Genomic DNA, 24135 nt, shown 5'->3' on the forward strand with positions numbered 1-24135 from the left:
CTCCCTTCAGAAGTTGCTTCAGAACACCTCTGGATCAACCAAATCCACGGAACTGGTCCTTTCGTATGAGGGAAACCCACGTGGAAAAAGCACTGCTTGAGGAGCAGCCAAAAACCAACCAGAAGGCATTTTCTGGAAAGAGAAGGAAAAATCCACCACAGCGCCAGCTGGAGCTGCCTGCTTCGGGCACTCTGGGTTTTCCGCTGCCTTGCTTGGACTAAGCAGACCCAAGAGACGTGGTGGGCCCTCCTTATCCAGCTGCAGAATAAGGCTCCAAAGACCAGGTCAACCACGGAAGATAAAGACCAGGAGACGTGGCAGCTCTGCAAACTGTGTCTTATTTCTTCAAGAGTGGGAAGCTTCTGGTTGGCTCTGAGGGAGTCTGGGAACGGCATGCCCGTCAAGTGCCAGTCCCCAGCTGTCCCAGGCAGGAGAGCGCATTTCCTCCCTGCCTCTCCTGTAAGACTTTTACACAAAAAAGCCAATTAATATCTGTGTGCCCAGTCTCTGGTTTTGTTTCCCCCGTCACGCGCAGCTTTTGCTGCATAGCTTTTGGTTGGATACAGCCAAGAAAATCTGACGCTAAAATCTCAGCGATTCTGGCTCCTTCTAATAAAACTGGGAGGGGTGAAGGCTGCTTCAAAGGGCCCACCTTGTCACAGGCACAACAAAGCCCTGCATTCACGGCATGGGACCCCAGAGCAAGTGCTTCCAAGGAACTGCCCCAATTCTCCTCCCCCACAAGGAAGCGGCCTGAACCTGGGCCCCCCCAGCAGGTAGCGAGGTACTCACTGTTGGCATCCAGCAGCCGAGAGCAGAGACGGCTTGCTCTGGCCTGCTCCCTGCTAGCATTGGCGACGGTGGTGTCTGTGGAAAGAGCGGAGAGAGGCTCTGAGCTCTCAAGCCTTCGAGATCCAGCCCCATCTGTGATCGGAATCTTAAAGAGCTGCCTGGCTCAGCCCCAGAACCTTGATGGCCACGGAGGGAGCTTGGAGCAAACTCTGGCAAGTGCCAAGCAGCTGTTTGCTGGCCGGTTCACAGGGTCCTTTCACAGCAGAGCTGTGTCAGGAAAGCAGCTTCTTCCCTCCACGCCAGATCCTCAAGAGAAAGTGGGGCAGAGAGCTCCAGCTCTTCTCTTTGAGCAGGAAGCTCCTGACAAGGAGGGGAATGACTCCCGCACTAGGTGGTGATTCCCAAGTCGTGGCTTCGAGGGGAGATATCTAGGAGAGCTCACAGTTCTGGGCTCAGAAGGGAAAGTCCAGGGAGGCAGATATTCATATCGTGATTGCTTTAAATTTTCCAAGCACTTACGTAGCTACAGAGCTGGCTATGAACCCTCATTCCAGTTAATCCTGGCAAGGAAGAAAGGTGGCCTACCTCACGCTACAGAAAAAGATCCAAGAGAACTAGGCCTTGTTCCACTTTGTTTGGACGCAGAGTCCTCTCCTGCTCTGCTCTGCGCTGTTCTTTCTGCCCCTTCGGATGCACCGGTTAAAGAACCTTTCAGAAATTCTCCCTCAAGCTCCCCTAGCTGGCAGTCCCAGCCCCCTGTTCTTCAGTCCTGCCCTGACCCAGCAGCTGAACGGGTGGGTCTCTACGCAAGGAAGGGTGCTGCCATTGCAATGGGAAATCAGCACTCGAAGAAGGCACGCTGGGGAGGGGGAGAACAGCATGCGGACTGCGTCCGTCGCCTCTGTTTGTTCACGAAACGCTTCCACAAAGAGGAGGAGCACACTTCTAAGCACCCCTTTGCAGAGCCAGCACCCCTCCTGGCTTCACCTGGGCGCCTCTGTGGTCCAAGCTTGATATTGCCACCGTGTGAGGATTAGCTCCATCCAGCTCCAATCTGCCTGCTGCACATTGGCCTCAAATGCACTGTTCCTCCCAGTGAGAAGTGCTTTCCCAGGGCTGTGTAGAAAGCAGCAGTCATGGACACAATCACCACTTAGCTGCAACCAGCAAGTTGAGATTTGGACTGACTTCCCCCCCCCCCCCGCCCCCAGTATCCTGGGCCATGCTCCAAAAGCTTGAACTTAATGCTATTAACTTTGAAATTTAGGAAATATCTGCTTGACTACTCACAATTAGGGTGGTTGTGTTGGAGTTAGAATTTACTGCAAACTGATAGGTGTGTCATAGAATACAATAGGATTGCAAAAGCTTGTAAATGGATAAAAATAAGATCAGGAGGAGATTAGAACCTCCTGAAAGAGGAACTAGAAGATAAAGATGAAGAGGAGATGAGCTGTTGCTACTGACAAAAAAATTTGAGCCAGTGAGGGGGATCAGAATTTGATATCCCCAGTCAAGGGAGGAGATTTGTCTTAAGGAGCAGAGAGGCAGAAACTGAACTCAGAAGAGTTAAAAAAGATATAAAAGTGAGCTGCGGAACTGGATGCAAGCGAGGTACTCAAGGACGGGGGGGGGGGGTGGAGGAGTGAAGCAGAAGTTTGTAGCAATGGTATAAAAAGAAAAAAGAAAAAAGAAAAGGGAAAGTTAGCCTAGACAGCAGTGGTCTAAATAGACAAAGATGGAGACTACTCATGAATCAGCAAGAGGCATTATGTATTTCTGTGATTTAAATAGCTGCCCATCTCACACAAGATGAAAACACAGAAAACTCACCACACATAATCTGCTGGTGCCCAAGTATAAGCAATAGCCCCACTCCCCCCCCCCCCCACAGCAGAGTTCCTCTACCCCTCTGACCCAAATGCCTGGGGAAACAGGCAGGAGAGAGAAGGCCTCGGTTCTCCCCACAGCACTCTGGGTAGGCGGGGTTCCAGAAGTGACAAAGGGGAGAGGGGCAGCTTGGGGCTGCAGGGGGATCAGGAGTGCAGGTTGGCAACACTTGGCCAACAGAGAGAAAGGGGCTGGCAGGTTTTCCCTCCGAGATCTGCTGGGGAAGGACTGAGACTTCAAGAGCCAAGACGGGACGCAGACCTGAATGGAGGAAATTCAACTCACCAGGAGAGATCAAGCAGAAGAGGGCAAAAGAACCGCTACGTGCCCCAGATGTTGCTTGGGCATTTGACCATCAAAGGGGGAGAGACAGTTTGTCCAAATATGCACTGCACCATTGAGGACAAGTCTGCTGTACATAGGAGATTCAGAGGCAGACAGGAGAGGAGGACTGCTGATTTCCCTCAGGACACCCAAGAAGTTCAATAACTTAGACTTGCTTAAAGTTAATCTTGGGCCTATGATACTGTCTGTATAGCCTTATAGCTCTTGTTTCTCTGATTCAAGTAGTAAAGTTGTTTTTGTGTTGGTATTTTTCCTATTGGATACTGTGGAAGGGAGGAGAACACCCTAGCAGCCCCCCCCCCCCCCCACTGAAGACCCAGAAGTAGCCTCAGACAGGAGCCAGCAAGATCCTGGTGGGACATCTTCTTGGGGCCAACTTCTTGGATGTAGGACAGTCTCTGTGTTTAAACAGGAGTTAGGTGCCAGATATACATCCATGGGTCACAAAAGCTTTCATCTAACTGGCCAGATTCAATGTACTGGAAGTTCCAGGAAGATAGAGGAGGGAGAGCAATCGGGTCTGAATTGCATATCGTGAGGATGGGAAATATCCCAACTGAAACTTGGCATGGTAATTTCTAAAGCAGTGACAGTGCAACAGACCCACCAGGGCTCAGCCCGTCTTCAAGTGGCCAGAGGAACCTGAGTGCTAGCCAGGGTGCTGAAATGCTTAACTTCCAAGAGAGAAGGCCTGTAGGACTGAAGCATGTTTGGCTCGCTGGGGGAAAGTGCTGACAGAGGGGTATTCTGTGCTTTTCACGTTGCCTGACCTGAACGGACAGTGGATGCACTGCAAGTCAAGCCCATCCCAAGGCTAGCTTCCATCCTGGGGGGTTTCAAATGTGTTTGCCTGCAGCTTCCTGGTCCCCATATAGCTTAGGAGACCTGGGGAAAATGATACTTCTGGTTAAATGGCCCAAGGTGGTCTGGAAGATGCCCCTTCCTAAGTTCAGTCAAATAGGACTTTGTTAGCCAAGGCAGTGGGGGTGGGGTGGGGGTTAACCAAATAAAAACATGGGATGGAAGGCCACTGAGAAGGATACCAGCAAAATAAAGCACAAGACAGCCCCAACCGAAAAGGATTCAGAAGGTGACCTCATTTCTGGCTAACAGTTATTGGTGGCTCATTTAAAGCTGGATCACTCATAAAGATCTGCAGAGATCAAACATTCCTTTAAAAAAAAAAAGTCATATGAATTCCTATCACCATCGCAGCATAAATTAAAACATGTACATTTCATTCCCCTTGATTTATAGTCTGCAGAGTTCCAGTAATGTGCCACAACACTCCATCCACAAACCACAGTCAAAGGTTGACTTGTTCAGAGATAAACAAGTTGAAATGGGTAAAACTATATATGCTTCAGTTCGTACTGGATTATACCTACCATCCACATACAGCTTGTATTTATTCACGGTAGAAATTACCATCCCAATTTACATTCATCATGCACAACCCTGACAACAAATTACAGTGTTTAATCTCAGAAACCACAAAGGAGAGCTATAACCTGGACTTTCTAATTCTGAGGCTACAAATGCAAGCTTGCCTTCTTAATACTAATACTAAAACTAGTAACTTTCACCTCCTGTACCATGTGTCACTTTCCTAAACAGAAGTAGGCTTAAAACAACAAGCCTTTTGCTTCCAAAGGCTACATTTTAACCACTTGTCCCTTGATATTTTTTCAAGGCAAACTATAAAATCCACAACTGTCCATCTTGCCAGCACCACCCAATGGGCTGCCAATACCGCATGTGCCCGCCCATTGCAAGCAGCAGGCGATTATCCTCTCACCAAGATGTTCAGTGCAGCCTTGACTCTACAGCCACCGTTCAAAGAAGAAAAACCTGCACCCTTCCACATTTCATCTGCAGACCATCTTCCCCACATAAATCCCTTCCCTCCATAAAACAGATGGCATGCACCAGCGCGTTAGAGCCAATGCTGCTGGTGTTGCTCTCAGATCTCTGTGAATGCATAGTTTTTTCTTCCGAACGAAATTAAATACATTGGCCCAGAGGCAACCCTGACACCTACCTGCATCGTGGAGTTTATTTCCACCGCCTGGCTGTGCTGCTGCCCAGTTCTGCTCTTGGCCTGCATGAAGCAAATCTGGGGAGAAGATGCTCTGGAGGGGAGCTAGGTTTGCAGTCAGGAAAGGTGTCAAGGATTCTTGTAGGGCAGAGGGAGTTGCTAAGAGCTCTAGTACTGGCACAGGAGGACAGGAGTGACATAGGCCTTCCGGTAACAAAAAGAATTGGCTGTCCTGGACCTTCTTTACCCTGTAATTTGTTTCTTTTGCGGAGAGCACACCAGCTTTCCACCAGACTGGCAAGTGCTTTGGAAAGTGGAAGGCTATACATCAACTGCGTCTAGGACCCCGCATCACCACCACAGTGAAGAATTGCTCAGCTCCCCAAAACCTGCAGCTGAGGCCTGCAAGAAATATCCAAAAGGCGAAACAGGAAAAAAACTAGAGCTTAGAGATGCAAACAAAAGCTATTCCTCAACAGACTATGGATGGAGCTCCTACACCTGATGTGCCTGCAAGTTTGTGGTGCAGGGACAGAAGCCTGGTGCCTGCCCAGCTGTGGCCTTGCTAGGGCCTATTGTTGTAAGTGCCTCCACCTTCAGCCAGGTGGAGTAGAATCTAATGTGACTAGGACGTGTTTGTCTAAAAGCCCGGGGCAAATTCTTTTTCTTTCCAAAGGCATCTGTGATGGATAGCATGAGTGGGGAAGATTCTGGAACGGAGCTTCAAGGTTGTCAGGAGGGGGGAGAGGCATTCCAGGGCAAGCGCCTCCTCAGCCCACGACTAGACGGTGGGAAGACGAAGAGGATGAGGCTGGCTCCTCCTTAGAGCCTCACGGAGTATATTCTCTAGTAGTTGTAGACAAGTTTAGTCTGGTGAGATTCTGCCTAATAGGTAATAGTCAGTAAAGGAACTGTACAGCACTGGATGGCCTCGTTGTGGTTCTTGGGCTGAGCCTGACAGCATCGAGGACAGCAGTCTCATGACAGAGAAACCTTTGACGGGACAAACTGGCCGATTCTTGTTTGCCAGGTGCTCTGAGCCCTTGGGTAGCTGAACTCACCTTCAGCTGAACGGAAGGAGGCTATGCACAGCTATCCTTGCCATGGGCATCCTCACATCTTAAGCAGCTCATCAATAATGTAATGGTGAGAGACAAATATGAGTGACAAAAGACAGCAAATAACTTCACTGCCTCTGTCATGTGAGTAAGCACTAAAGCACTTGAGCCTAAACAGCCTGGAGTGAGTGACTTGAGCAGGAAGCAAGAATGGACTTGTTAAGTGAGAACTAGGCTTGGAGGTGCAGCTTGCCACTCGGAGCTCCCTGAAAACATCTGGGAGGGACTCAGTTGGGAACAGGAAATGACTCACAGCTGGACTGGTTCTTCCCTGTGGCTAAGGACTGCATGGAATGCTCAAGGGGGATAGAGCGGAGGAGAAGAGGCCTTGGAAACAGTTCATGTTTAACATGGTTCACTATGTGAATAAACTCTTCCTTGTTCCAAAAGAAGACGACAACGGCAGGAGGTGTCTTTAAAGCTGGACCTCCTTAGGCCAATGGCTTCTATCTTGGGGGATACTTGTCCTCTAGGAAAACCTAGTCCTGGCTTGTGCACTGCACGGGAGAAGTCAGAATGTCTTCATTCGCATGGAGTAAGCGGGAAGCATCTCCCCATTCCTTGAAGGTGACCCTCCCTGCCACCTTGGTGTTGATGCTGGGAAAGAAGTGTGTTTTAAGAAGGAATTCCTATATAATCTACGGGTTCTGATTTTTATATTGTGTCAGCCTTTACAGACACTGTCTACACCCGCCTGACAGTGAATTTCTAAGAAACAGCCTATGGCTTTTACAATGCTCCATGAAGTAAAACTGGGATGTGGAGATGGTGCAAAGACCTGTCTGCTGGAAGCTACTGTATCTTGAGCTTCACCTGCACCGTTTCCCATGGGGCAGATGAGGAGGCACTCCCTATCTCTCCTGTGAGCTTCTCTGAACTAGTTGGCAATCGTAATGGCTCTCTTCTGTATCTCCTCCTCATGCAACTCGTGAACCTTCTCATAAGCTTTACATCTACAGTAAAACCATTCTATGTGCATTAATCATTTAGAAACATATTTTTAAATGCACCACCAAAAAGAGCTGCTAATAATAAATGATTCACGGTGGAGCTTGCTTCTCTTGTCAAACGTGATGAAGTAATAGCCAGCATTTGTTGGCCCAATAGGCATTTGGCAAAGGTGGCTGAGAGGCCCCGGCATCACTGGCACCTTACCTGGGTGAACCAGCATTCCCTGTGTGATTGTTGCAGCCACCAGAAACTACTGTGCTGTTTGGGCTTTTCAAAGTGAGTCCCTTTAGGCACTGATTTACAAGTCAGAACTGCATTTTACAGCAGGAAAGCTGAGCATTCCCACTGAGCAAGAACATGGCTGAAGCAATTAGCTTGATCAGCCCATGCAAATCAGCTCCAGTTACTGCAGCTGAAAAGGCAAAGAGTCTCCCATGTATACATAGACCTGCGGAAGGCTGCAGCTGGTGATGAACCGAGGGCAACTGCTGGAGGACATACTTTCATGGGGAAAGGAGCTTGCATCCTCTGGGCCACCATCTTCTGTAAGGACCCAATCCATGTTCTAGCTCCTCTCCTCTCCCATATAATGTCCTATCCAGTCACTCTCCAGAAATCAGCATAAAATGAGCCACACAGCATTTTCCTCTTCAATCTGTGTTGGGGTTATTGCTCTGCACTTTTGGGGAGAGCATCTTACTTGACATGAGGTGTCCCTGAAAACCTAGTATGAAGGGCAGTCAGACTGAATCCCAGTGTGATGCACCTGCCTGTACGAGGCTCATGTCAAGGTGCATATCTGCCCTTGTGAAGTCTCCACAGTTGGGAGCCAAAACTGGATCGCGGCTACTTCCTCAACCATCCACCTTTGCACGCCTCTCAGAAGAGGGCCTTTCCAGGTCTGGCCCCAGCCGGTCCTGCAGCAGAAGCCCTCTCTCACGAGGCCCTGCTGGCTCCGGAGAGAAAGGCTTCCACCTGGAATAGGCTGTTTTTCCACCGCTACAAATTTGCTTTGCTTGTAAGAAAAAGTGGGATAATTAAATCGCTAATGGCAAGTTGATCACTAGCCATGGAGAATATATAGATTGAGATTCAGGGCTGTGAGGGAGGCGCTGCCTCTCCGAGTGGCTCAGCAAAGGAAGAGAAGGGGAAATTTAAGGAAAGACCCCATCACGGGCTGAGCCGCGTTGCCTGCGCTTTTGAAGTCTACAGTTCCGTACACAGAGCAGGAGCAAATCCCTAAATCCCGTGGCTCGTTGGCAAAAGAGGCACGTCGCCTGAAAATGTTAGCAGCCCAACCGACTTTTTTCCCACTGGAACAAAGAACAGCTGGCCTGGCGGGGGGGCACCTTCAAGGTTTTTCTCTCCACCCTTTGAGGGCTTCAAATAGACATCTGTCCTCCCAAGACGTAGGGAGAAACGGCACGGGGCGAGGGTTCCACGTTCTTCATTGTTTCTATTCTCACTGCAACTTTAACAGGCTTTGATCGCTTCCCTCCTGTACTGAAAATATTGTTCTAGCTCACATCAGCATGCAGCGTCGGTCGTGATATCTCTAGTATCAGTTAGCAGCCACATCATTTAAAAGCTACAGTAAAGGACCTGTTTTCATATTTAGCTGAAACACTCAATTTATTATCCCAGTCATCTCCTCCCCCCCCACATGCACAAAGCCTCTGTCTCTGCGCCCCCGCTGCTCTCCGGCCTCTCGGCCACATGTGCTACTGGCCCTCCGAGCCCATCGGTTCTCTGTGCTGCTGCGGCTCCTTCTGTCTCTGAGCATCCTCACGCTGCCATTTCACAGCCCCTCTTAGCAGCAGCACCGGAAGCGCCAGTCAGGCCGGGGATCGCCCAGGAATATCAGTCCAGGCAGGCACCCCGAGCCACAGCAGCATCGATGCTGGCCGGCCAGAAGAAGTGGCGCCACCAAAGGCAGATCTTCCTCTAGAAGACAGCCCCTGAGGACTGGCCTTGGGTGCAGAGGCTGGCGGGGAGTGCCCCGTCTCCCTTTCCTCCTCACGTCCTCCCTCGCCTCCCGCGATCATGGCCTGCGAGCCGATGCGTAGCGATCCTCGGGCACAGCTGCTCGTAAGGCAGGCTTCCTCCGCCCCTCGTGGGGCTGCGGGGGGAGGTTAGCGTGTGGAGCAGCAGCTGATTGCTTCTCCAAGTGCCCACGTTTTCTCGGGCAGCCTGGGATGGGTTGCAATGACTGACGTTACAAAGGGCAAAACAGAGTTGGAGATACTCCTTTTCTACTAGTGATTGCAAGGTGGAAGGACATTGGGGATGGAGGGGGGAGACTGCTGAAGTGTGGGAAGTTGCTCAGTGGAACCAGAGGATCCCACCAGCCAACAGCAGCTTCCCCCAGTCTGGCCTGGAGCTGTCCAGTGAGTGAGACCCCCGCTATTCCCTGACCGGCTGCCTCCCCTTCCTGCTCCAGTCCTGGCATCCTCTCTCCTCTGCCTTCCCTCCCCCACCCTAAGGGGTGAATATGCCCGCCCTCTCTTTACCAACGAGTCCATCAGCCATGCCTGGACTTCCTTTTCCACAGGCCAAACCCTCCTCCCTCCTGGGAGCTCCCCTGTAAATAGCCGGTCTCCTTCGGAAGGACCTTCTGCTGCTGCCGCGGGTGTCTGCAGCGGCTGACCCAAAGGAGCCGCATCAGGGTGCCCTCCGGCCTTGACTGGGGCCACTGACCTCCACTCCGTGGCTTAGCTGCTTAGGCCACTTAGCAGCTAGGAACGGCTGGAGGACAGGAGGTGCACTCTTGCAGGCGGGCGGGGCGTCAATTTCCAGAAGGCACGAGAAGTGCGGTGGAGTCAAGGAGCCGCTGCAAACTCTGCCAAGGAGAAATTTCCCCCGGAGTTTGGCTGCTATGGTCCCTGCATGCGAAGGCACCAACGAGGAGATAAGTCTCATTCACACAGTCTGCTTTCACCCGCTATCTTGCCTGACCTTCCTTTGCCTTAGCACTTATGGAAAATGGAGTTCACCCACTCCAGGAACTCCCACGGCAACCCCTCTTCACAAGCTGCCCAGATGGGCCCGGAGAGAACACCTCACGTTCGCAGAGGACACGCTTCTGCCAGAGTTCCCTCTGGGCTCCCTCCCGCTGTCCACACCTCGCCTTGCCCCGCCCCGCCTCAGCAGCCTCCAGGACCCACTCCAGCTTCCACCGCTTCTTGATCAACTCGCAAGGATTCAACCGAGGGCGGCTAATACGTTTTTATGGTGTGCCAGAATGCATTATGCATGCTAGGCTCCAGCACAACAAACATTCTCGGCTGAGAGGCTGAAACGAAACAGCCTTTAGCCTCCTCAGCCCAAGGAGAAGTCCCAGCAGGCCTCTTGCGGCCCCGGCAGCTCCCTCAGTCTCCCCGCCCTCACGCCTTCCTGCCAGGACCTGTGGAACGACCGACTAGCGTCTGTCTTTCACGACAGATCACACACAACAGCTGACCGGCCGGCCCCCTGAAGTGGCAGGGGGGCCCCTGCCAAGGCCCACCAGAAACAGAGAAGGGGTTTTTGAAGACCAGCTGCTGGGAACGTCAGGAGTGCCATGATGCTGCTGGTCCTCCCAAACCACGTGGGGCATCTGCCCCTCCCTGGTGGACTTTGGCTTCTGGCTCTTGAGACGTTGGGGCTCCCCTTACCTGGGCACTGAAAGTACCATGCTTGCTTTGTTGCCTGGGGCTTTCTCCAGTTTCAGAATACAGACCCCCAGACCACGCTCTGATCCCCAGGAGCAGAACAACAGGAGGGAAGAGCAGCAGGCCCAGCCTGGCCCAACTCCATCCCACTCAGCAGCCCAGCGCACGGGGGCTGCCAGTCCGGGGCTGCACCCACTGACCGTGGCAGCACGAGCCCTTCCAGCTACTTTCCCCCAAGCGTTCTTCCGAGATGGGCTTTAGCTCTGCTTCTCTTCCAGCTGAAGGGGCTGCTGCCTTGATTTCAGCGGCGAAAGGTTTTGGGAAGAAGCTTATTTGCAGAAGAACCTTCTTCCCCATGACTCTGCCAGGGTTTCGGCTCTTTCCTGTTATCGCCCCAACTTCGGGAATCAGACCTGTGGGGAGGGCCTTCTTGGTATGGGCTTCCGCACTCTGGTGCTCCGTGTCACGAGAGAGGCAAACAGAGGCACCAGCTGATCCATATGTTAGCTGTAATTGTTTTGACAGGTTCTTTTTATCAGTCTCCCCCATCTGCCTCCCTCTCCTCATCTGTGATGTTTTATTGCTCTTGTATTATATTGGATTGTATCTGTATTATTGCTGATGGAATGAAAATGAATAAGCAAGCCAGTCAGCAGGAGGAAAAACACTTCGCCCTGATCCGGGAGAAGGTCAGCTTCCTAGGCGTCATTGACGGCGATGCCTGAGGAAGAACGCTGGCTCTGAAAATTAAAAGAAATGTCACTTTCTATTTTAAACTTTCTAAACTTGATTCCGTTCATTGGAAAATAATCTTGTTTTTATCTGCTTTTACTTATTTTTTTTTGCTGGTTATGTTTTTGAATTGTGTTTTATTTTATTTTCTTTGCTGTGTTGTGAACCACCCAGAACTGTTGGGAGTCAGGTGGTGTCTAAATCAAATAAATTAATTTAAATTAAAAACAGGGAGGGAAGAACTGAGTTCCAAAATTATGAGGCATGCCTGCAAACTGAATTATTTACCGTCTCAACAAAAGGAGGTTCTCTAACCAACTGAAGCTATTGCAAACTCTCAGATGGACCTAACTAACCAGCCAAAGAAATGCACACTGCCTGGCACATGAAGACCTGAGCTGAGAACAGCAGGCAAAGAGCAGACCACATGCTTAACTCTCCACCAAATGCTTGTGATGCCAGACAAAAGAACATTTTTAATTGTGCCGACTTAGCTTGCAACTCTCTCCCCACCCAAACTTAGGACCCCCGAAACCATCTTCTGATGTCAAGACGGGAGAAGCGTCATGGACTGGGAAGATGACTGGGGCCCAAATTTCTGTCCAATCTTGTAATTCTCCCCCCCCAGCTCCTGTCCCAGAGATGATGTGAAGCCCACTACTGATTGCATCAACTGCCAGAAGCAGCCATTTTTCCTTTAGAATTCCACTGTGGCTTAATGCAACGTGAGAACCCAAAGAAGTAGGGCTTTATTCAGCAAAGCATGACTTAGCATGAAGCATGAAGCCAGATTTGATGAAGATACCCACATGTTGCAGCTCTCCTAATATGGTATAAAACTAAATGCAGAATCAAAGAAATGTTGAGTGAACACATGTAAAAAACAACCACCATTCGTTGTGTTTTACATTAGATGGTTTTCTTATATATCTTACAGTTCTAAGCAGAGCTTAAAAAATATTCCTTTTCATAGGTGTATAATGATTTCAAGTTATTATAGCCTATGAATCAACTGAAAGGTGTATTTATAATGCTGGCATTTTATGATCCTGTATTTAAATGCTTAATTTGCCTTGCAAGATTGACTGTGCTTCTCTTTATTACTACACTTTGCAAGGGGGGGGGGGAGTGGGCTTGATCTTTTATAGCCATGCCCTTTTCTTGCAATGAAGACAAGTGACATTTCACAATGCATTCAAAACTTGGGGTTTTATCCACATGCCTTGGCCTTCCCGAGTTCCTTTGGGGTCTGTGAACCTTAGCAGGCTGCCTAAGGGAGGGTTCTAGAGCACACGAAGCCTCGCAGATTCTTTTGCATCCTGGGGCTGGTCCTAAGAAAGGTACTGTCCGGGATAGGCTGGACCTTTTCTGCCAGAACATTGGGATTCTCATCCATTCTCCAGTCTCTCTGCTGCTGCAGTGCCGTTGCAGATCTGGGCTAGATACTGCCAACCCTCAAGCTGCCTTGGAAGACTGCAGGTGTCCAGACTCTGTGCCAGAGAAACCAGAGGACTGGGGGAGGGGGCAGAGGTTAGCAAAATCCCTGTCCCTACGGCAGAAACATCTGGGGAGACAGCTCAGAGATCAGAGCAAGGGAAGGCTCATAAGCCTAGCAGATGAGAAGCTCTTGCGAAGTTGGCGAACTGTTTATTAATGCAGAAACAGCTGCGTTCACAGCCAAACGTTTGGACTGAATACTGTAAGAAGCCGACTCCTTGGATCAGTCTCGGCATCGTGGTGCCATGTGTCCTGTGGCCCCGATCCCCACTAAGTTGTTCAGCACAGCACACTTTTCTGTAGGCAGTTGCTGTCTGGAATAGAAAGGCTGAAGACCGCCTGCAAGTTGACACCAGCCAGGTTGTCGGCCGACTGGCCAGGGGCCCACAGGGTAGCTTCGCTTACTCCAAGCTGACTGTCCAGCAGACAGGCTTACCCTCCTCCTCCTCTTCTGGATCTGGCAACCAGCAGTTGAGAGGCGACATGTGGAAGGACTGGTACAGGCAGTGCCATCCACTCCTTGCCCACCTCCTTCTGGCAAGCAACGTGTACTAGAAGTACAAGTAGCCCCCAGTTTAAGAACGAGTTCAGTTCCCAAGGTCTGTCCTTAAGTTGAAATTGTACATAAGCTGGAACAGTATTATTGTATAATACTGTATAAGTGGTATTGTGTAATGAACTTGAACCATTGTGTATTTAACTCGAGTTGTGTATTTAACTCGAATTTTGCTACAATAGGTTCCGTTCTTAACTATGGGTTGTCCTTAAACTGGGCGTTCTTAACCCGGGGACTCCCCATAATGGCAAGAGAGTGCCAGTAAAGTCCTCCACAGCTGAAGACAGCTGGAAAGTCTCTGGCCAGTGGTGCTCCGTGCTCCCCTCCAGAGAATCGTGGCTGATGTGCGAAGCCCAGCCTTTTGCAGGGAACAGAGCCTCACGCACTGGGGCTCACCTTACTGCCAGCACACAGACCTTCGCCTTATCCACAGAGCTGGTGCATGTTCTTCCAGTTCTTTCTAGCCATGGTTCCATTTCCTGTTTTTATTTATTCCATTTATTCTATGTGCAAAAAAAAAAAAAATCTGCTTTAGTTCACTAGCTAGCAAGGTTGCCTGGAAACGGACTATTCAGTGTGACAAATTCTTGACTGTTAGCAGAATTCAGTTGCTTGAAAATCAGCTCTTTATCAACCCAAGACAATTAGAAAATGCTGGCAAAATATTTATCCTATTGTTCTGGAAATGTTCATCCCAAGGTTAAAGAAATGCATCCCAATCTACAGCTTTCAATCTCACTTCTATATTGCTGACACCTAAATATAATTTCCTATCCTAAACCCTCAACAGTTTTTCTTTTATTTGGTCTCCCATGCAATGCAGTCAAATCTTGTCCTCCTGCCCTTTCCCTAAAAGCACCCAGTCCTCAAAGGCGAGGATGGATTCCTCCACCTCTTGGTTCTGCAGATTCAGTCAGTGGCAAAGACTGATTTTATCTGCACAACACTGAATGAATGCATGCATGCATGCATGCATGCACGCACACTGGTCTGCGTGCACAATCATAGTTTCTAAATACACAGTGTGTGGAAGAGAACAAGCACAGCTTTCATTGGGGGACAGTCCCACACAAGAGGGCTGAGTAAGGAACAAATGCTGTGGGGATGGTGAAGGGCAAGTTGGGTTATGTTCAACAAATGTCATCAGGATTTCCTCTTACAATTGATACGGAGAAAGTCCAGTTCCTTCCAGAAGAGCAACTGAGGCAAATTAGGACATTTAATTCATCATGATAAATAGAGGGGTGGTTTTAGTGGTGGCTAGTTTGCTTTACTGTAATACAACAAATCTCAGCAAACCTTCACTATGGGTGGCTTTGAATCACCAAGATAATACTTAATGAAGAATAAGGAATCCTTATTCTTTTTCAATTTGTGGCTTGTCATTAAATGCTTTTGCAGTTTGGCAAATTGGGGCCTTTTATTTTCCTGCAGCAGTGACAGTATAACTATGAGAAGACTCTCCAAGTACTGTAGAATGATTTCCTTGCCTGTCTTTTCATTCCATTGGTCTCTGCCGTGTGCTCTGCAGTTTCATTTTAACACATATTTTAAAGCTTTAAACAGGGAGTCATGAATACCCTGGTGTAATGAACATCCCATTGTATAATGAGGAGCAGAAACAATAAAAAAGGAGTAGGAATTACATTTCAAAAGTATCCCGACCTGTTCAGAAGCCCAAGTGAATGAGCAGAAAGCTTCTGAGTTAAAGTAAGTGGAGAAATAAATAAATACAATATTGTTAAAGATGTGGGTGGTGCTTCCAAAAGCAAACTGCAGACTTTTCCAAGAGGTATGAAACAGTGGGACGGGGAATTCCATTTCTTAGACGTCTGTTGGCGGACACACTGCAGGGCGGTCCTCCCGAGGATTCCTGGCTGGGGCAGGCGACCCTGTGTTCTTCCCAGAGTGAAGGGAGGTGCGTTGACAGAATGCTCGAAGCAGGTTGGGGCCAGATTCAGAGGCCTAAAGGGCCCCTTCCAATTCAATGAGTCTGCGATGGGAAGCAGTGGGGAAAGTGGCCGTGAAACAATGTTCCTGACTTTCAGGGAGACTGAACTCAGTATAGCCAAGTATGTAGCTTGGATTTCAAGAGAGCAGATTTCAATAAAATCAGGACAATTATATAATGATAATAGGAAAAAGAGCCTAAGGTGGGCTGCGTGAAAGAGCCCACAGGGACAGCCTGGGATTTCAGAGGAAGCATCGGCAAGGCCAAGGCCCAGAATGAGATGGCTGGAGGAGGCAGCACAAGAAGCTTCTTCCCTTTCAGGGAAAAGAAAGGGACCCCTGTACCAGCTGCTTGATGGAGATGGAGAAGTGACAGCTGGGAAGAGAGACCTTACGTTCTGGCTCTGTTTTCTTCAACAAGAGACTATATGTCCCACCAGGCAATTATGGAAAGCAGGAAGGGGAAGGCTGCAGTTTGAGGCTTCAATAAGCCTGGTGAAAGAACACATCTTTACTTTGAATGACTGTAGATGTTCCACACCAAATGGGTTGCACTTGAAGGTCCTGAAGGAACTTGCTGAGGGTGTGGCTGAGCTTTCTGAAAAATCCTGGAGAATGAGTGAAGGGTCAGATAACTGGAGAAGGGAAAATGTTGATTCTATCTTCAGAAAGAGGGAAAAGGAAAAATTGGGGAACTATGAACCAGTCAGTCTGACCCCAGCACCCAGAACGATTCCACAGGAAATCATAAAGCAACTGACCTTTGAACGTCGGAAAACACTGTGATGATTACCAGATGTCTACATGGGTTGTCAAGAACAGTCTTTGGGTACCTGCTTTGCCAACTGTACACGTGAAAAAGATCTGGGAATAGTAGTAGATTATTCACTGAATTCTCTCGAGCAGGTAGAATAAATTTGATGGACCAGGACCAGGACCAGGACCAGGACCAGGACCAGGACCAGGACCAGGACCAGGACCAGGACCAGGACCAGGACCAGGACCAGGACCAGCTACCGCTTGCTGATAGCGGGCCCTCTCTCTCCCCGTGAGGTGCAGGGCAGGAGGACCTCCTTCCCCTCCCCAAGGGGAGCAGCAGAGGAGCAGCTGCTTAGCAGCCCGAGACTCCGAGGCAGGGTTCAAGCTCCAGCATCTCCAGACCGTGGCCTAACACCAAGAGAAGAGCCATCAGCTGAACTGGATGTCTGCAACGCAGCGGCCTGTAGGGAGGACGCCTACAGCAGCCGTTCTGGCTAGAAGTGGGCCATAGCTGGCAAGTGCTCACCACTGCCACTGGCCCTTCTACTCTCTGCTGCTCAAGCCATTCCTGTTAGGCCTAAGGAGGGAAGAGGTACTCAGCATCCCTCAGAAGAATCCCACCAAAGTGGAATCATGCTGTGCAATGACCTAAACATATCTTTGTGATGTCCATCCCATCCCCTCTGACTCTTGCAAAGCTGGCAGAATCTCTCCTCATCCCATTTCATGTTGCCTGGATCAAGCCCCTCTTCTCATTGTTGCTTTCTTCCAGCAGACATCCTGGAAGGGAAGTGGAGGGTACCAGCCTTCTGGATTGCTGTATCTTCCCCTTCCTCTCTGGTGGTCAGGGCAACCGCCCCATCACTCTAGTTCTGAATTCCACTGGCAAGCCCATCCTCATGAAGGGGGTGGATTAGCAGGACTGGCCAAGGGCCCTGCCCTGTGGCTTCAACTACCCTCCAGGGGCTTTCTGCTGAGCCCTCACATGGAAAAGAGAATTTCCAGCAAAAAGCAGTCCCATGTGGCCTCCTGGCCAAGCAGGTAGCCCCCTCAACAGAGATCCAGCTTTCCCCTGCTTCTTTGAGGGCCTGGTGGGCTGGGCTCAGGATTGATCAGAGAAGCCCCGGGGAGGTAGCAGTGCCCCAAGGCGCTCTTCTGCCCCAACCCCTTTCTGCTAATGCCTGGATTCTTGGCGGCCTCAGAGATGGAGTTTTTGGTCATGATCCAAGGACTCAGGCTTAGATGTTGCTTGGTCTTCCAAATCTCTTTCCTACCACTGCAGAAGGTTATTTATTGCCTCTGACAAAGACACCCCTCTCTCACACCCTTCTGCCTACAAGCATAGCCTTGTGTCATCCACCCATTTCAAGGACCAGAGGGGGACAGGGGTCTGTGAGGAGCCAGGCAGAAGACTCATGGGATTTTCTCCCTTGCTCTTCTCTGGAAGAGGGTGGTCTCCAGCTGTAACAGTCCCCACTCATCCTGAAAAAAGAGCTTTAATGATAAACTGGAGTAAGGCCCTCCCAGTGTCTCCCCCCCCAAAAAATAATGTCATGCTGGCCAGGGATGACAGATGTTGGAGGTCAGTAATGAGAAGGCCATCTTTGTTTATACTTGGAATGAAGGAAGGAAGCTACAGCTATGTCAGCTTTTGGAAAATATATCCAAAATATCCCCATTTAAAAGCAAAACTGGGTATTTTAGCCATCTCTTGACAGCCCAAAAAATCCCTTTATTAGTTATGTGACCATACATTTTTGCTGTTGTTTTTTTAACATACAAAGAGGCTGTTCAATTCATTCTGGGGAGTACAAAGGAGGGAGCCATTGATCAAATGAGTAGGAATGGGTTAAAAACAAGACTTCATTCTGTTCATAAAGTGCTTCAACCCCTTGGTTATTTTTTTTAATGCAACTCCCCAAACATTTTGTTTTCTCATTTTATGAGGGAAGGGAAAAAATCCTCACCACTGAAATAAAATAATAAATCACAGAAAGTAAGCCAAAAGGACATACCAACAGGGCCTAACAGACCCTCCCTGCCCCACCCCACTCCCCCAGCCAGGAAGTAGGAGCACAACCACCTTTGGATCCTCAGCCACCAGCTCAGCATCATCCTGGCTTATGGCCATCATGAAGAACACTTGCTGATTTTTCCTGGCTCCACCATACAAATTACTTCCTTCCTTCTATTAGATTATTATCATCTAATTTCTCAATAAATTTTAGAAGAAACAAGCAAAAAGAGTAAATATGCACAAGCGCGCACACAGAATCCATTGTCATACCAACAGGCTTTGCACTAACCCATGCATAGAATTTAAACATAGAGGACGGGTGGGCATCTGTATTAAAGCAGCCGATTGCTCCCAAGACTAGTAGAGGCTAGTATAGTCAAGTAGCCAGTTCTGTGCTCTAACCACTGATCAGTCTTTTCCTGCAGAACCCCAGTCCCCAACTAGAGCCGCAAGTAGACAATGACTTGGTTCTTAACAGAGCTGCTCATGTCAGCCAGGAGAAGCCTGTGTCTTTGGAGGAGCAAGGAGCTCCAGCGCGGTCATGCCCCCCTTCCTTCCACTTCTGGTGCTCGACTGTTTGTGTTTACTCAGCTTGTCTGGTCACCCCAAGAGAAGGCGGAGGATGGCTTCATGCTCCTCACAGCATTCGTGCCAACTCTGAGAGCTCCTCTGATGCCCAGCTCAGCTGGACTCACCAGTGGCTACAACATCTGCCATCCCTCCCCACCTGAAAACTGAGAATATGGTAAAGGATGGCCCGGATCGAAAGAGGTTCCACAGAGCAACCACCAGAGGAGCAACGGAAAAGTGCGGCACTTTTGCTCTCTCCAGGGCTCTGTTCCAGGAGAAACTCCTGCCCCACTGCTTGGAGAGCAGCAGGGGAAGGTGGGGTAGCAGGCGCTTGCTTCCCGCCCCCGCCCCACCCCCACCGCTAGCCGTGCCCACAGAGGACCGCTAAAGAGATCCCTCCACAGCAGCCTAGATCTGCTGGGAAAATCGCGACCCTCCGGCCGGCTTTCCAGATCCCGGAGACAAGAGAGGGGCCTCTCGGGCCTCGCCCAGGCCAGTCCTCGAACTCAAAACCTGGCAGTCAGCGGCTCAAGGACACAACTCCTGCTAAGGACACCAGCAACTGCAAGCCCAGGCCGCCAAGGTCTCTTTCACTTGCCTGGGGGTGAAGAAACCCACTCCTTTTTCAGGGAGAGAAGCGGGTCCGCGTTTTTGCAAAGGGTGATCCTGACCTCCTCAGGCTTCTCCAGAGCCGCCGAGGAGCCCCTCTCTCGCTCCTTCCCCGGCGTCCGCGGCAGGAGGGCTATCCCCGTCATCACGGAAACCACGGAGGCGCCGGAGGTAACGGGAAGGCCGCCACTTCCTCTGCCGGCCAGGGCCCCCGAGCAGCGTACAAGACCTCACCCCCACCCCAGGGTCGTCCGAAGGAATGAAGGGAGAACACGGAGCCGGAAGGCAGGGCGGGCCGGCGGGCCGGCAGACCCACCTGCTAAACTGGGTTGGAAGAAAGAAGGCCACGCGGCAAATCTCTCCGCCGCCCGCCTTCCCGGCAGCCACGTTCTGCCGCCGCTCGACGCTCCCCCATTAACGCTGCTTCAGGGAGAGAAGCCCTTTCTCTCTCTTGGTCGGGAGGGGCTCCGGAGACCGCAACGCTCTGGCCGGGGGGTGGGGGGAGAGCAGGGACATGCCCGCTCCGAGAAAAGGCGGGGCCGCAGCAGCCTCCGGCAAGCTGGCATCCCCGCGTCCCCATAGAAACCGAGCCCCAGCACACCAACACGTTCCTGCCCGGCCCGGGATCGCGCGAGGGCTGCCCGAAACCAAGGCGCCTGCGAGGGGCGTCGGCCTGCCCGGCCAGGCGTCCACCATGCACTTCATTCATCCGCAAAACCTTCCCGCCGCCCGCACTCCGCGGAACAGCGAGGAGAGCTCGCGGCGGCACGCGGGAGCCTTTCCCGAGGACCGACCGCATCAAGTAGGGGCAGGGCTGCCCGCGTAGGGGGCGTGGTGCGGCGGCGGCGGCGGCGGCGGCGGCGGCTCCCTCGGCGAGCCTAGGCATCGCCCCGACGGCCGCCTGTCGGCTTGGAGCTCTCTGCACTGGAGCCCCAGGCAGCCCCCTGGCGCAAGGACCGGCGGGAGGTACGGAGAGAGACGGACCTCGGGGCTTACCTGGCACTCGATCTCGCCGGTGCGGCTCTACTGGGACGGCGGCGAGGGCGCGACAGGGCGTTCGGTGCTCGCCTTTGGCCGCTCTCTGCTCGGCCTCCGCTCGCGGCGGCACTGCGGACAGGTGGGCGGGGGGGGGGGGCTCGGCGAAGCTTCCCGGAACGCCACCGGGCCTAGGCGGCGGACGCGCGCGGGAGACGGCGGCGTCAGGAGCGTCTCCGGCTCTCTTCCGAGGCGCCTCGCACCAGCGCAGGACTCCGCTGCCCGCTCTTCCGAAGGGAGAGTGGCTGCGGCGCCGTGGCTTCTGCCGCGCGTGTCCAGGACCTCCTGGGGGGACGCTTGCCCTGCGCTGCCCACTTCCGGGGTGGCGGGCGGAGTTTAATATCTGCCCCCCGGGGAGTGCGCCGGAGGGGAGCGGGAGCCGCAAGATCCCCTCCAGGAGGCCCTCGCGATTCAGGAGGCGGGCAGGAAGGCCTATTTCGCCCGTCAGGTGGCAGCGAGGTAATGTCACCGAAGGGAAACCCACCTAACCTCTGGCGCGTGCATGGCGCCTCTGCTGTGACGCCTGGTGCCGTGGACGGGCTTTCACCGCGGCGGCAGCAGCAGCCCTGCGCGAAGGGCTGCTTTCCTCCCCCCCACCCCAAGAGGGTTTGGCGCAGCATTCTGAAAAAGCGGCATTCTAGATTTTAAGTTCAGCCTTGATGGGAAAGTGCAAGCACGTCCCCCGTGCCCCCCCGCCCCCTTTTGTAGATTTCAGAGTGAGGCTTTTGTCTCCCAGATTAAGGGAGCTGAGGGGGGTTCCAGTCTTAATTTCAATGGCCAGCCACCCATCGGGGTAAGGGGGAAGAGGAGGTGCCTTCCAGGAAGGCTGGTGATTCCTCATTTTCTGTTCCCCCACAAATTAAGGAGGTAGGCAGGCTATTCTTAGCAGCCCAGGCAGCAGGGAAGGCCCCTGGGGGAGAATGAGCTTGCCTGGGTCCCACCTGTCTTCTTGATGGTCTTCTGCCAAAGTCAAGCACATATCTTGCCAGGGAAATTCTGGGTGGGGGGCAGGGGAATCAAGCCCAGAGGAAAAGCACCCCGCCCCCACCCCCTCTTGCCTGGTCTGCCCCCAGCACTCCCAAGGTGTGAGAGGCGCTGAGGAGCAGCTGAGGAGGAGGGAGGGGGAGGAAGAACAGTGCTGCAGGGCAAAAGGAGTGGGTGCTGGGGGGCCTTGGTCAGGGAACACAGGCGCAACTCCCAAGTAGGCCGTTGCCGAGGGGCGGCTCCTCTGTTTCCTCCACCCTTGCCTCCCCAGGGAGGCCCAGCTCAAAACCTGTCTTGGGCTGAGCCCCTTGCCCCCACCCACCTGAAACGAGAGGCAAACCCTTCCCTGGTCTTTCCACCCTACTTGTTGATTGTAAGCTCCATGGGGCTGAGAATTGCTGCAAAACTGGGTCTCCTGAGGAGAATGCTGTTTGCTTGATTGGCCGCCCAACTTCTAAACAACTAAAAAACCAACTTAGTAAAAGAAATACAGTCGGTCAGAAGAGCAGCATGCAGAACAAGAGCAAAACCAATCAGATCACAACAGAGCAAAGCAAAGCAACAAGGGGGCTTCAGCGTCCCCCACAGACCAGGTCTTCAGTAATTCCCTGAACAGCCTACGGGTGGGAGCTACCTGAATTCTCCCGAGGGCTGGGGTCTCCACTGTGCAAGAGAAGAGAAGGGCCTTTGGAATGTAGCTCTGGTACTGCTACTGCCAGTTGGAATCGCCTCCTCCAGCACCTGATCCTTGGGCAACTGTCAAAGGCACGAAGGCTGGCTCATCTGCCATGCCGCTCTGGAAGTAGGGCACTTTGGAGAGTAGCCACAGAGCGGAACCGAGCAGCTCTTACCAGCAGTTTCTGGCTTTCCCCTTAAATCCAGAGAGAGGGTCCATCGCTGCCAGGGTCGTTCTAGAGGCCTGGAAGAGGAGGTGCTTTGCCCCTCTCCAGCCCTAGCAAGTCAGCTAGACATTCCCAAAGAGCCCTCTTGGAAAACTTTGGCTTTGGGCAACCCCAGGACTGATGCCCTTCCAGAGTTTTCAACTGAAAAACAACAAACACACCTAGGAGTCTGTTACTTCCAACCAGTGATCCAATTTTAGAAATGTGAGAAAACACTTCCCTGGAAAAATGAGTGCAAGCTCCTGTCCTCTGGAACCGCATCCCCAAAAGCACATTAAAAGTGGGTGAAAATGATGAACAGCAGCTGATGGGAACAGCCAAAATTGTCACATAGGCAACAGCGCTCTAAAGGACCCCAGCAACCAAATTAGCCCAGGGCCTGGGAGGAAAAAGACCACCACCACCAGGTTTTAAGGTCTTTTTAAAATAAGGCAAGGATGGGAGCCATCTGGATCTTGGGGGGATACGGTTCCAGAGGGTAGGAGCAGTGACAAGGCATGCTTCCTGAGTCTCATCCGATGACACTTTTAAGGGTGCAACTTGGAGCATGCCAATTCTGTCAGATTGAACAGGATGGGCAGACCCTACGGGAGACAGTTGAAATGTCAGCAGTGGTCGTAGGGGTGACACCATGCCAAATAACCCCGGGCTTGGTTGTGCCCAGTCTCTTTCACAATGCTCCTTTGGAATGGTGTGCCAAGAACTCTCTCTGGAAGGATGAAACATAGGGTGCCTTTAAATTATTGGGGGCAAGTAGTAACAGGGCCAAATTATCCTGGGTAGTAAGCACTAAACAGGGCCACAGAGAACTCCAAAAGGTCTCCTACTTCTGTCTCTAGTTAGAGATCTGCTTGGGGCCAGTATGATCATAAATATTCCCACGACTCTCCAAGAAAGAGGAATGCCTGGATTCTGCCCCAGCATATTTCCAGCTCAGTTATTGCATTTTTGTTTGGCAGGAGGCACTTTGGAAAAGCTATCTCGCTTTTTCAGGAAAGTCACCATTTCCTCTCAATGGCAGCCTTCTTCCTCATCTTCAGTAGTTCCTCCAGGTGCTTCTGTGGCTGCACTCAGCAGAGGGGTTCCCTTCCCTCCTCCCCCTTGGCCATGGAACCCTGCAACCAGTGGCCAGAAGGGAAAGGCAGGACCTCGCTTTGCACCGTGACCAACAGGGATGCAGACCTTGCCTTGATCAAATCCAAAGCGTATCAGAGAAACCGCATGGGGGCTCCCGCTTGTGCCAGTCCAAACACCCTACTTTTGAAACTCGGTAGGATGCTAAGGCATTGCCTGCCTGTGGGTAGTGGGATGTGCAGAAAGAAAAGCTCAGTAAAGATGTCCTTCCCAGCACCTGTGCCCTCGCCTGAGAGTCCCACCCGCCTGCTTTCAGTGCAGGAGGATGCGCCAGCTGCACTCTTCTCTTCTGACCCACAAGAGCAGCAGCTGTAGGAGGAGAGCTGCGTTCTGCCCGTGCTTAAGGGAAGAGGGAGGAAAACATTACAATCACTTTCCTATTGTTTTTGTTCAGGCCTCCTCCATCCAGACTGGATTTGCAGCTGCTGTGTTCTCTTGTCCAGTCTCTGCTGTGCATCTGATGGGGTTTGCCTTCAGAAAACACATCCCCAGGAAGGACCTCAGCAGCGCTTCTTGCCACCCAAGCCAGCAGTTTATCCCAGCAAGGTCCTCCTTAATTCTGGGCCCCTCTTGCAGCTTGCCTGTCTCTAGTCAGTATTAACAATG

At 51.5% G+C, this 24135-nt stretch overlaps 1 protein-coding gene across 1 annotated transcript; it reads right to left on the reverse strand.

Moving 5' to 3' along the window:
* Positions 1 to 792: 792 nt before the first annotated feature.
* On the reverse strand, positions 793 to 22283 carry LOC148214448 (uncharacterized). The gene is made up of 4 exons (XM_088151513.1): positions 22235 to 22283; positions 21568 to 21647; positions 19791 to 20993; positions 793 to 867 (listed from the first exon to the last, which is right to left on the reverse strand). Exons 1-3 carry the CDS (start codon positions 22281 to 22283, stop codon positions 19794 to 19796), a joined length of 1329 nt encoding a protein of 442 aa, XP_088007639.1. The 3' UTR covers positions 793 to 867; positions 19791 to 19793.
* Positions 22284 to 24135: the final 1852 nt, after the last annotated feature.

Source organism: Python bivittatus, unplaced genomic scaffold (assembly GCF_059951505.1).
Source record: "Python bivittatus isolate LINGU-HERP-01145 unplaced genomic scaffold, Pbiv_v1 ctg000670_np1212, whole genome shotgun sequence".
In the NCBI taxonomy this organism is placed as follows: Eukaryota; Metazoa; Chordata; class Lepidosauria; order Squamata; family Pythonidae; genus Python; species Python bivittatus.